The sequence below is a fragment of the Sciurus vulgaris genome, assembly GCF_902686455.1.
Source record: "Sciurus vulgaris genome assembly, chromosome: 18".
Classification (NCBI taxonomy): Eukaryota; Metazoa; Chordata; class Mammalia; order Rodentia; family Sciuridae; genus Sciurus; species Sciurus vulgaris.
Window position 1 is genome coordinate 13,651,212 of NC_136479.1, and position 13,837 is coordinate 13,665,048.

General features: G+C 36.0%; 1 protein-coding gene across 4 annotated transcripts in view; it reads right to left on the minus strand.

Annotated features, from left to right (window-relative positions):
* The window catches only part of SMG1 (SMG1 nonsense mediated mRNA decay associated PI3K related kinase), a 108,708-nt gene that overhangs the window by 49,895 nt on the left and 44,976 nt on the right, over window positions 1–13,837 (minus strand). For all 4 annotated transcript variants that reach the window (XM_079120842.1, XM_079120840.1, XM_079120839.1 and 1 more), the window contains 15 exons: window positions 12,048–12,149; window positions 10,597–10,866; window positions 8,716–8,846; window positions 8,454–8,615; window positions 8,018–8,136; window positions 7,472–7,559; window positions 7,283–7,384; window positions 6,782–6,922; window positions 6,030–6,229; window positions 5,243–5,439; window positions 4,916–5,080; window positions 3,790–3,944; window positions 2,384–2,526; window positions 2,041–2,242; window positions 313–422 (listed from right to left, as the gene is read on the minus strand). In XM_079120842.1, the coding sequence (XP_078976968.1) occupies window positions 313–422; window positions 2,041–2,242; window positions 2,384–2,526; window positions 3,790–3,944; window positions 4,916–5,080; window positions 5,243–5,439; window positions 6,030–6,229; window positions 6,782–6,922; window positions 7,283–7,384; window positions 7,472–7,559; window positions 8,018–8,136; window positions 8,454–8,615; window positions 8,716–8,846; window positions 10,597–10,866; window positions 12,048–12,149 (2,287 nt within the window). The remainder of the gene's footprint in view (window positions 1–312; window positions 423–2,040; window positions 2,243–2,383; window positions 2,527–3,789; window positions 3,945–4,915; window positions 5,081–5,242; window positions 5,440–6,029; window positions 6,230–6,781; window positions 6,923–7,282; window positions 7,385–7,471; window positions 7,560–8,017; window positions 8,137–8,453; window positions 8,616–8,715; window positions 8,847–10,596; window positions 10,867–12,047; window positions 12,150–13,837) is intronic.

A 13,837-nucleotide genomic window follows, 5' to 3' on the forward strand; every position in this document is an offset into this window, starting at 1 on the left:
TAAGACAAAAATCAAGAAAAATATTTAGCTAAACACTGCTTTGTAATTTTTCCAATAAAATGTCTACATAAACATCAAAGTGTCTCTAAACAAATCTCAAAATATATAGCCTGTTTTTACTTTTATTCAATTTCAACTGCTTTTCATTCACCAAATCAGTTAATAGAACCCTAAAAATTGTTGCTTCACATGAGTCTGTGCCCACAAAGAAAAGTACATAAATTCCAAATTTTTTAGTAAAATATAGTAAACCAAACATTTTGAGCAATTTGGCCATTAAAAAAATTAAGTAAAAATTATTTTTTCAAATACCTATTTTTTCTTTTGATCCTCCAGCGAGGAGATTGATATTTTCTCCTGGTAACAATTCTAATTGCTCAGTGCATTCAACAAATTCTCCAGACTCAAAGCTGCTTAGTGATCTGTAATTAAGACATTGGTCAGCTTGCATTATATCCTATTCAGCCCACAGACCCACTCAAAAAGAGAACACGTTCTAGAAAGAAGCATAGAGCACAGCAATCTTCTGAAGAAAAGTCTTTCCAAAAGTATGCCACCATTTTTATTGTGAAGATGTGACTACCATCTTAATTAGTACCAAAATTAGAGTGACAAACAGGAAGATCACAGGAACAGACCTTCGGTTGCCTTGCTCACCTGTCTCCTTCCTCTTTGTGTTGCAGACTATTGTTCTGAGAGGCCTGTTCAGCACACTGGCAGTGGACACCTCAGTGTGACCTCAACGTCTAGTCCTCTCAGGGTGCCCTTCCACCTCCACAAGCCTCACTCCCCACCCGAGGCCTGCGCCCCTGGAGGCCTCTCATCTCAGCTTGCACTTCAGTTCTGCCTTCTTTCTCTTCTGGCGTCCCTTCCCCACTCCCCTTTTCACTGTTTCTCCTCAAACCCATGCATCCTCTTTGAAAGAGGTCTTCCTTCCCACTTCTTCGCTCTGAGAAATGCTGACACCTCTGGCACATTCCACTAGCCCTGCAGGCTTGCAATGCCAAGATAAGGGCCTCCTCCTCTCAGCTCCACATCACTGCTTTCTGAATCCTCATTCTGTTCCCATTTCTACCACAGCTGCTCTCCAACCAGAACAGTCTTGGGTTACTCAGTCTTTTTCCCACCTTTGCCTATCCCCCTCACTGTGTCCCTTCCCTTACCACTTAGCCTGAAGCCAGCACTAGAAATGTTCACTGCCTGATATACTCTGTACATGCTTCTACTGACATCAGTATGACCACTGAGCATGGTGAACTATCACAACACCCGTATCATTCCTGCCACTACAGGGTTCAGCGTTTTCTCCAGGACTGGTGCCCATATCCCCATGCTATCAGCTAATGACTGACTCCACAGGCTTCGTTTCCTCTACCATAAATATGATCTTCCAAACTGTTGTCTGTGTTCAACTTTAACTGTTCTCCTTGAGGCACATAAGAGGTGAGATCTAATTAATAATCCTTCTGTCAATGTTTTTTCTCTTTTTTCTTCAACCTCTGTTTTAAAAGGTTAGGATGCATGTCTGTTTTATGTCCTGCTGTATCCCACTGTTCAATGAAGAATTACCTATTAACCTGTTTGCCAGGGGAAGATAAGGACAGCAGACAAAGTCCAATGACCTTTATCCTTCTAGTCACGTGTCTGGGATACTCTCAGGGATACAGTGAGTACTCAATTTTGAATTACAGGATTAATAAGTGAACAGAGGAATGAAGAGAGAGCAGAGTTCAATTTACAGATGTTCACAAACATCTCATGAAAATAAATGCTTCTGTATATTCAAAACTAATTTAGAAAAAAAAGGCATCATATGTGACCCTTTCTAAAGCCCCGACAAATCTCTGCATGAGTCTGCTTCTCATAGTGTTGGTTTCCTATTGCAGTCATTTTACAATGACCATATTATCAGAAATATAATCATTTTGAATGAGTAGATATGACCAATTTTAGTATTTCTCTTCTGCAGAACAAGATGTTATAGTTACTTGAAAATTCATTTTAACAGGGTTAGATGTCAAAACTGATTAATTTCCTTACTTTATATAGTTGAAATCAGCTTTCAGGTTGAGGGAAGTGCTACTGGTACTCTTCTTCAAGTCATGGATAGCATTCTGCCACTCCTGTACAGCCACCCAATCAGCAATTGAAATGTAGCATTCACATGCTTTATTTCCTAAATAATTTATAACCTCAGGGGAAGAGTCATTTGGTTTGGACAGTACAGTTTTCCTGGATTCACCTGAGTGAAATAGTTCATAAAATTAGGAGAGAATCAGAACACTGAATATTTCAAAGAGAACCTGAAAACATAGTAAGATTATCAACACAAAATCCATGACTATAACTTTTGCTTGGTTTTATATAAATATCAAATGCTCACCATTCAGAGAATGTTTGGGGCTGGCACTGTTGCGTCCAACATTGGCCAATGTGAGAACAGATTTGTCAAAGCTGGAGATGCAGCAATCAACACCTGTCATGGCACACAAGTGCTCCTGGTACTCCACAGAGGCTTTTTCAAACCTAAATGCAAATTGAAGCAGTCTTAAATTGTAAACATCCTCCTTCATTCCCCCACCCCCAAAAGGTGAAAGAACAAATTACTTAATAAATTGACCTAAGATGAGTTAATCGCTGGCAGGAAAGGGACAATTATGACCTCTCCCTCGAAACAAATGAAAATGAATTCAGAGACATTTAAATGTTAAAAAATATGAGTGTAAAATAACTAGTGGAAAATACTGAGAAATAACTCATAGCTGTGTGTGCAAAGTCTACAAAAAAGGAAAAATACAAAAAGAGAACCCATGAAGTAAAAGATCTGAATATATAATGACACTTCTGGGTATCCAAAATACAATGTGTACTACAAATTTACAAATCAAGAAATTGGACAGCATCAACAATCCTAAAGCATAATAAAATCTCACGAAGGGTAAAAATGAGAGGCTCATGAAGATATAATCCATGCTTTGAAACATCACAAACGCTCAATGGAGAAAGTTCTATCATTACACATTAATAAAGTATAAGTATTTTTACGGTTGGTGGCAGGGTTCCTGTTTCTCAGTGACCCCCAGTATTCACAAAGGTTGAAGGGGATACTACGTGGTTAAGGGCATAAATCAAAGTCATCTTCTCTGTCTAGTAACTTAGCAATATTGTTTCATAAGTCTTCTGGTATACAGCCTTTCTTCTAGTAAACAACTTGGAGGAATGAATTCAAAGAAAGTAATCGGTAATATGTACCTAGTTACTCTGCTGTTTCTGTGAAGAGGGAAAAACTATACATGAAAGAAAAAAGAACTAAAATGTCTTAAAAATGAAAACTAATAGTTAACAGGAGAACTATGGTAGTTATTGCTTTAGTTTCCCAAATTTTCAAGATTTATTTGAATTAACATAAATAGACTACTATGGTATATATTCATTTACCTAGGAAATCAAATGAGTTTAAATGTACTGTCCATAGTACTAATAAGAAATACTCTAGCTACACAAGGTAAATTGAACCAGATTCTGATTCAAAAGCATTTATAAAACAAATGACTGGCAGACTTTGTTTTCCAGCAAGATCTCTAATTCCTAAATAAGAAAAGCATTCAAGTATTGCTGCTAATCAAAGAACAGACTAAAGTTGCCTTCTAGTGGGATGATTTTATCAGAAGTTTCAACTGCTGAAATCAAACAAAGCTATTTTAACATTTAACTTCAATGTTAGCCAGCAATACAAAGGATTTTAAACACAAAGCAATCCTATTATCAATTGCTTTTCTTCCAACTTACCTCCCTTCAGCCTGCTGGGCCACTGAGTTAATCCAGAGAAGATTTTTCCCAACAATGGAAGATGACCAGACAGCAACTCCCTGTATAGCTTCAGGACAATGAAGTTCACACAGTGCTTCCACTACCATCATGATGGTCACTTCCAATTCATTCCCCTGAAAATAGCATTCAGAAAAATTATCAGACCCCAACACCATCAAAATTTAGATTCCAGCTGGGGGAGTAGCTCAGTGAAGCAGTGCTTGCCTAGCACGCACAAGGCCCTGAGCTCCATCTGCGGGATCACAAAAACAACAAAAACAAAAAATTTACAGCTACTCATTATAATCTAAGCCTAAGTTCAAATGTTTTTAACAATTATTTTTACATTATTCAACTTATAATTCTTAAAAATCATAATAAAAGGAACCAGAGGGCAAGAGACAGAGAGGGAGGGTGCAAGTGCTGGGAAGTGATACTGGTCAAGTTGTAAAGTTACACTGTGTGAATGTATGAGTATGTAACGACAAATACCATCATTATGTGTAACTATAATGCACCAATTTTTAAAAATCTGAAGAGGAAAAATAAGAGTCACAATAAAAGATGAATGACAGAACTTCAGCAGCACATGGATATTAGCTTTACCGCCTCTCCTTGAAAAAGTTATCTAAATATTTAACCTGTGACTTCTGTAGTAGTAACACTTGAAGTAAAAAGAAAGTAGAAATTAAATAGAAATACGAATCAATTAATGATTAACTTTATTCCTTTGAATACTGCTTACTGACATCAGATTAGTAAATATTTTATTACTTTTGGATTCCACTTATTGTGAATATACATGTACAAAAATTACTCAAGCATTTTTCCGTATATTTTAAAAATTATTTTTTCCAGACAAATTTCTTATAATTACCCTTAAAGTCCTAGCCTGTAAGTATAAGATGTGCATATTTTCAGTATGTTTTATGTAAAAAATATAAATAGGTGACTTTGGCAGTTATTCCTTTTGCAAAATACTGGATCAAAAACTTTGAAAATGAAGTTTTATCTTATTTTATCTATAGTTTAAATCACATTAAATAAATTAAAACAAACTTTCTCCAATGAAGATTTAAAATGAATCCCAAACACACCCCTTTACCTGAGACAGACTATTTGTCTTCATTTCTGTAAGCAAATCAAAGCCATGTCTTACTGTCACAGCAGGCTGGCCTGCCAACAATCCAACCCTCATAATGGACAGGCGGATCCTGGTCAGCCAGTCTTGACAAGTCTGGCGATTGGTATAGAAAAAAGTCCTTATGACCTTGAGAATAAAAGGAAAGAAGAGCTCACAATTGGTTCAAATTATGGGCATACATCTCACAAATACATACCACCCCTCAAACACACAAGTAAGTCTACAGTGATTTCTGCTCTGGACACTGCACTATGTTTGACAGTGCAACACTATCCTATTGCCACCAACCTTAGGTGGTGATGTTAATGCATTAGCACACCCTTCGTATGCATTATACATTAATTTCTCCAAATTTTCCAGATATTGAAGAAGAAGAACAAGTCTAAGCTGGTTGCTACTGTGCCCTTCATCATTGTCGGCAGTTGTCCACTGGCTAACATCTTGGTCAGGGTTTAATGTGTGAGCTGCAAGACTTCTAATGATACCTGAAAGCAAAAACAATATTCTAAAGTAAAATTACTCTTTTAAGGTTTTATCTATAAGTAAATGGGAACCCTCTGCTTGTTTATCCATCATTTAAGAATTTAAAAATTCCAACATGAAGATGATTTTTCATTTTAGGGAAAAAAGATGATTTCTCCATATAAATTCCCTAAGTTTTTAAACAAAAAGAGGAACTCCAGTACCCAAAACAGTTATTCAATGAAAGCCAATTCTCTCCCCCTCCACCCCGCACCCTATGGGTGCTCTACTACTGAGCTACATCTACATTCCCTTTTCACTTATTATTTTGAGACAGGGTCTCACCAAATTGTAAGGCTGGTCTCGAACTTATGATCCTCCTGACTTAGCCTCCCAAGTAGCTGGAATTATAGGCATGATTCACCATGTCCAGCTCAATGAAAGTTTATGCTAATAAATTTATCTAAAAATTACTTATAAAATGTCAAAGAAAAAAAAACCGCCTACTCTTTCCAATCTTTATTTTAACAAAGATAAATCCATCATTCCTGATTTCAAAATCTCTGAAAGTTACTTGCACTACAAAGTTTCAAGACCAAGAAAAGTTGGTTACCTTCAATTGTCTGGAAGGTATCTTGAGCTCTGCCTAAGGGAGTTCTCAACTTAGAAAGGACAGTGAACTGCGCGGCTTCCCAAATAGCCCACTGCCAAAGGACGGCATCAGTCTTTAGAAGATTGCGGGGAATTGTTGATTGGTCACGCTTATCCAGCCTCTGGCAGCTATAGAACAATCTTTCTAACCAGTTGTCCTTCCTGGGAAAAGTAGTTTCATATTTAACAAACAATTAACAATTTCATTTTAAAAATCCAAAACAATGACAAGGGGAATAGAATTAAGGAAATATAATTTTTTTTTTAACTAAAATAAGACAAAACCTATGAACCTGGGAAGCACTATATTCTCATCTCTTACTTTAATATCTTAGTTAAAGCAGGCTGGGGTATGGTACGGGTGAATTATCAGGGTAAATGGCTCATAATAATTTGGTGGTCAGGATAAAACTCATCCACTGAAACCAAGAACCATCAAAGTATCTCTGCACCCACGCACTCCCCCAAAGTGTTGAGGACAATTACATCACTTATTGTCAATCACATTTCACCACTGAATGTCAAGGGCCACTTTTGTTTTTACAGATGCTATCTTCAAAAACAAATTCCCTACTGATGAAAACTAAAATGACCCACTTGAGAAGAATGTTACTTCTACCCTGCCACACTGGACACATTTTCTCCTCAAAATTTGGTGTAAGATCAAAATATTCCTAAAAATTATTTTCCAGATGAAACAAAGAAATATCTTACCCTGTTCTATGAGAGTTCCCATACAAAATAAAACTAATAACATCAGAGAAATCTTGTGGGTGGAATGTATTACTTGGTGCTTTACTCATATGACTTCTTAATGCTAAAGAAATTTCTTGAATTTCAGTATGATTGTTATTGCTGTAGACAGAAAATGAAGTCACTGTCATGCAAAATGTTTTAGATAAAGGTCAACACATTCTATAAATGGCTATTTCCTAAGTTGAAGTAAAAAAATTATAAAACTAACTTTAAAATGAACAGAGATGTTATTACAACTTCATAATTTTAGGTTATTATAGCTCCCAAATCAAACTTAATCAAAAGTAAAGGATTATAGTTTAAATGTCTGAACTACTAAGAAACACACTGTTAACACATGACTTATTCTATGCTAATTATTGTGAGCCTATAAAAGTCATAAAAATATTTGCCTTCTTCTAAACTACACAATTTCTAGGTAGTAAAAAAAAACAGAGTGCTCCAAAACAACTGTTATACCTTAAGACAACATCTAAAGGAATTGACTTCAACAGTTTTCCAAAGGCTTGTCGAATGCGAGTTCCACTGTGGACTAGTTGAACACGGCAAACATCAACACACCTGTGAATAAAGAAATGGACAAAGCAGGTGTGGTGACATTCCTGTGTCATTAAGGCAGAGTCAGAAGACACAGTCTCTAGTCCATACCTCTGCAAGAGATCGTCTGGCAAGGAAGAGGACAGAGCATGTAGACTGCTGCATGCTTGCAGACAGATATTCACATCTTCAACGAGGGCTATGAAAAATGAAAAGACAACTTACTTTCAGTGTACCTGAAGAAAGAAACCATACACCAATGTCTTAATTTTCTGAATTTATTCATTTATTCAACAAACAGGGAGCACCTGCTACAGACTCGGCACTGTTCTTGCCTGGAATCCTCACTGCAGTAACATTTAGGAAAATAATACATTAAGCAAAGTTCACTTAAGCTAACCATCTTCATACAAACCTTTTTCTGAGGGAAAATTTAAAACTATATGGAATGTATTAACATTCAGGTAAGCTTAAAAATGTATCAATCAAAACAATTTTGTTCTCAAATACTAAAAATGAAGAAAAATCAAGACCGACTGTATAAACGTCATTAAAATGAGGATTAAGTCAGGAGAAGTGCTGAAGTAACTGCCTACATTCATTACTAATTATTCCTTTTGAGGGGTTGATAAAGAGTAAAACATCTGAATCTCTTACTGTTGGCTAAAAGGCCTTTGGAAAATTTATGAAAAGATGGAAGAGAGAACAAAGGTGCATATGTTTCCGACTTCTTCATTAAAACAGCCACTTCCAAAGCCCAAGTCATTAACAGTTTCCTGAAACAAAATAAACACTTGATTTCATATTAAAAGAAAAAACAAAAAAAAACTTTAAAAATCTCTTTTTCTTACACTGGTTTTTCAAAATACCTCAAACAATAACAAAAGTTCAAATTACAAAAATTTCTTTTACAAAATGGTGGTGGCTTTTACATTGTAGCACAGAATATAAGGTAATAAAACCAAATTAGGAAGTGTTTTATAATGAAGATGCTGCTCTCTCACCTCTGTAATCCACATTTCTTACTTCCAAATTATAAAGGTGAATAAAAATAGTTTGGAAGAGTTAACATTACAAATCCTTACTTAGTTACCTTGTATCCTGGTTGAGGTTATCTTTCTTCAGCAATATTCCCAGAAGATTTAATATTATTGAGAAATGTTTCTTTGTAGCTGTAGTTACAGTACTAATCACAGCTCCATCGAACAAAGAAGGGGATGAAGAACTAAGACTACTAGATATAAAGTGATCATGCCTGAAAGACAAAGTATGGCTCACCATTTCATATTCAATCAAAAAAGAAAAAGGCAAGTTTAGAAAATATTTTTTTAATGAAGGATTTGTAAATACAGTACCTGGTACAATGGGAATACAATGTGTAGAGGACTGCGTACTGAATGGCAGGGAAATGAACGGCCAGGTCACTGTGCACAATCATCAGATTCTTACTCAGAAGTGCAAAGACAGTTGGAGATAGCGCCCACATCTGACAGTGTATGAAAGAAAGTACATGTATTGTCCCTCCAAGATACACACAAGCATACAATGAGTTTATTCTTTAAAATAAGTTTAGACTTCTTTTTTTTATTATTTTTTTTAAGATGGGGTCTTGCTATGTTGCCCAGTCTGGTCTTGAAATCCTGGACTCAAGCAATCCTAACTCAGCTTTCCAAGTAGATGATACTACAGGTACACCCAGTTACAGACATTTCTAAACTAAAATAAAATTTAGATCTGGAAATAATCACACTAAACCTGGGGTCTTTACATTTTTTTCTGAAGACAAGACAGCAAACCTTAGGCTTTGCAGGATGTATAGCATCTCTGTTGTAATGTGACAACTCTGCCACGACAGTGAGAAAACAGCTACAGACAAAACAGGAATGAGAACAGCTGTGTCCCAAAACAACTTTATAAAACAGGTGCAGAGGGGTGATGATCACACAATTCTTAACATACTTAAATTCACTGAACTGCACATTTTAAATGAGAATTGTATGATATGTGAAATAAACCTTAATATTTAAAAAAGGGGGGGGGGGCTGGACTACATCTGGCCCACAGTTCAAAGTCTAAGAAAAGCCCTTTCTACCTTGTGGTATGATAGCTTGCACTTCCTTAATTTTTGACACACTGCAAATGGCAAGGTGCCTAGTCCAAAAAGAAAAAAAGGCACAGCTTTGAAATCTATGCCTTTGCCATCCTTTCCTTTTCAGCTGCTAAGAAACTCTATCCCACCTGATTGCCCCCTCCCCATCCATTCCCCTTGTTTCCACAATGCGAAACATAAGCCTCCTCTAATCTGGATACAATGTGAATTACTCAAAAATCAAGCTTTAGTATACCAAGAAGGGAAGAGTCTGTAAGGCACTCAAACATAATCTGAAACTAGCTATGAGAGAAGGAGCAGCTGTGAAATGGTACAAGGCAACCTGGTCACACAACGCGAGAGCAAGCAAACACAAAGATGAAACTTTGACTTTCCATCTTCTCTTAGAAAACATTCCTTAATCACACCACATTATTAAAATTAATATTTTTCTATTAAAATTAATGTTTTTCAAGTTGGGGATATAGCTCAGTTCGTAGAGTGCTTGCCTGCCAAGCACAAGGTCCTGGGTTCAATCCCCAGCATCACCCAAAAAAAAAAGAAAATTAATGTTTTTCAACTCTTTAAGGTCCAAAAGGAAGGAGAACTATATAAACCACAAGCAACAATTACAAATCAATAGCAGGGCTATTTTAAATTTCTTAAAGGAGAAAAACCTTTATTCTTCTTCTAAAAAAGAATATATAAATATTCCTAGAGAAAAACAGGCAATCAAAATATAAGACCATATGTAAGCACTATCTTTGGTGAAGAGAAGGAAAGGAAAAAAGTATCAGGACAAGAAAGAGACTGCAAATTAAAAGAATTAAACAACAAATTTTTTAAAAATATATTTGAGCTGTGGAAAACTGACAAATTTTCCCTAAACTGCCATAGTTAATAGGAGAAATTCACGTAAAAATATTTTCTCAAAAAGAAATATAAAATATCTTTTCAGAGGAAAACAGCTGTATCTAATGGCAAGAAGATATTTCTGCCAAATTCATTTATCCATGCATGTCCTAAGTATGGACATTTGCTATAGACTGTTTCTGCAGACACAATGACACAATATTAAATGAAATATGTAAATAAGCAGTAAGTCTTAACCACGGATAAAACAAAGTCATTACAATTAGGAACTCACCCCAATTAATGAGTTTTTAGCATTTCCAATTGTAGTCAGTGCACTGAGGTCAAATATAACCACAAATTTTGCATTGTCTACATTGAATACATGATTCTTAAAAGCCTCATGTTTTATTTCTGAACAAGCATCAGGAAGTTGTAGACTATGTAGCAGGTTGTTTAGGGCACAAGTCATTTCTCCCAAAATTAATTTATATGCAGTCTCCAAAACAGGAATATTCTTCAAGCTGAGCACTGCTTGATAAACAGCATGAGCTACAGCTACAACCTGAGAAAGAGAAATTCCGGGAATAACAGAAAATAAATCTTGTAAAATTTATGGGAAACAAATCACTATCTGCATAGTACTGGTGATATAAATCAATTTAAGACTGATATGTTCAAAGTCAACGATCATCTAAAATGTTAATTTTTTTAAACCAATATTAGGGAACTTGAACACAATAATTAGCAATTATTTTTGTTTTGTTTTTGTAGTACTAGGGATTAAACCCAAAGTGCTCTAACACTGAGCTCTGTTCTCAATCCTTTTTATTTTTTTATTTTGAGATGGGGCCTTGCTAAATTGTTGAGGCTGGCCTTGAAATTGCACTTCTGCCTCAGTTTCCCAAGTTGCTGGGATTACAAGCATTCACCATCATTCCTAGTTTAGTGAGCACCCTGCCCCCCCCTTTTTTTTCCAGTTATAAATCTTTATAACAAATAAAGGACACTCTGAATTTAAACTGACAATTTTCTTAAATGGCCATGTTTAAAACAAGGCCAACATCAAAAGACATATGCAAACAGCACTTTAAGATTATTTTCCTACATATGTATGTATGTATTCATTCATTCACTCATTCATTCATTCATTCATTCATTCATTCATGGATGGATGGTTGTGTGTGTTTCTGGGGACTGAACCTAAAGGTGCCCTATCACTGAGCTATACCCCAGTCTCTTTAATTTTTAATGGTACTAGGGGTTTAACCAGAGGCTTAAGCAGTCAGTAACATCCTCAGGTCTTTTTATTTTGAGACAGGGTCTCGCTCAGTTGCCCAGGAAGGCCTCAAGTTTATTATGCTCTTGTCTCAGCCTCTTAAGTTGCTGGGGTTACAGGTGAGGGCCACCACACTCAGCGTTATTTTCCTAACTCTAACTTGGAAAGTCTGTAGTGGATCTAAATGAGGATTGGTTGAGAAGGAAATAATTTTATTTTAAAAACACCCAGTACTTCTGAAATTATAACTTCATAAATACATCTGCCTCTTTTATCTTCATGAAAATTTACTAAAAACAATCTGAAGATTATCTGGCACATCATCCATCAAGGTATATATTACAAATAATAAATATTAACTTAATCATTGCAATCACTGTATTCTAAACCAAATATTTCACCGAGTTATTTCACTCAGTTTCACTTATGTAGCATACTAAGAAATTAAAGTCTGACTCTTCACTTACCTCTTTTTCTTTATGATAACGTAAAAACAGGAGTTTAGATGATGGTATAAACAGCTTTTCTACAAATGATGATGGCAGTTTTGTATTTATCTGTTCAACAATCTAAAAAAAAAATTTTTTTTAATGAGCTTACCAAGTCACAAAAAGACATGGAGAACTTTTAAATGCACATTGCTAAGTGAAAGAAGGCAATCTAAAAAGGGTATTACTGGGGGTCTGAGTCCTGGTTTGTGTCCAGCCAGGTGCTGGAGGCTCTGCGACAGGACCTGACCTTCCGGCCTCTCATGTACTCGTCTGGGGGGGATTACGCTGATCAGGAGTGAACTCAGAGTTGGTCCACCTGAAGTGGAAACTTCTTGAACATGTGCCTCTGCTGCTATATCTTGGCAGCAAAGACACTGATTCTCTGTCTGACATTTGCAGGAGTAAAAATGAACCAATGGAAAAGGTTGAAAGCAAAACAGCAAAACTAGAGGCTGATAAAAACAAGCAATCAGAGAAGAAAGCTAACCAAAGGGAAATTGAAGATTTTGCCATTTAGGTGTCAACTGTGGCTGGACTCCAGCAGAGGAGGACAAGAAGAAAAACTGAATTACTGAATGACAAGTCAGAGGATAAATTCCCAACCTATACATTTAATTTCATATATTTTGAATTTTTATATGCTTTTGAAAGAATCAAAAATACTTTTGTAAAAGGGGGGGCTATTACTGCATGATTCCAACTACATGACCTTCTAGAAAAGTAAAACTATGGAGATAGTAAAAAAAGATTAGGGACTGCCAAGGGTTTGAGGCGAACAAGAGAGGAGGAAGATGAGTAGTTGGAACACAAGGGACTCTTAGAGCAGTGAAACTATTATGTATGATACTGTAATAGTAAATATGTATCATTATACATTTATTAAAACTCATAAAATGGCCAGAAGCACTGGCACATGCCTGCAATCCCAGTTACTAGGGAGGCTGAGACAGGAGGATTGCCAAATTCAAGGCCAGAATAGGCCACTCAGTGAGACCCTTCTCAAAGTAAAACAACATGGCTGGGAATATAGTTCAGTGAAAGAGCACTTGCCTAGCATGTGTGATACCCTGGATTTCACCCCCACAATGGCAGCAGGGAGGACTCTATAAAATGTACAACAGAATGAACACGAGAAAAATCTATCAACTTTCATTAATATAATGTACAATACTGCTCATCAACTTAAACAAATGTACCATTCTAACACAAGATGTTACTAAGAGGATGAAATTGCTGGAGGAGAGGATATTAAAAAAAAAAAAAAAAAAACTATACTTTCTGCACAATTTTTCTGTAAGCCTAAAAACTGCTCTAAAAAACAAAGTCTATTGATTTAAAAAGAAGTATCATAATAAGCTATATTTTAAGGGCTTGAACATTAAAATGTCTAGACACCCAAGTAGGAAACATGCATTTTACAGCAAAACATGGGCATTTTTTTTTAACTTGAAAAAGTAGTATAGCTTGGGTAAAAAATATTCTACAGAATGTCATCTAGAATTTTCTTTAAAAAATAAATAAATAAATACAGTTGGATGCCAGGCGTGGTGGTACACACCTGTAATCCCAGTGGCTCAGGAGGCTGAGCCAAGAGGATTGTAAGTTCAAGGCCAGCCTCAGCAACTTAAAGAGGCCCTAAGCAACTTAGTGAGACTCTGTCTCAAAAAACAAAAAGTGCTGGAGATGTAACTCAGTGGTAAAGAGCTCCTGGGTTAAATATCTGGTGTGAAAAAAATAAAGTGTAACTTTGGTAGAAATGTTCAGCA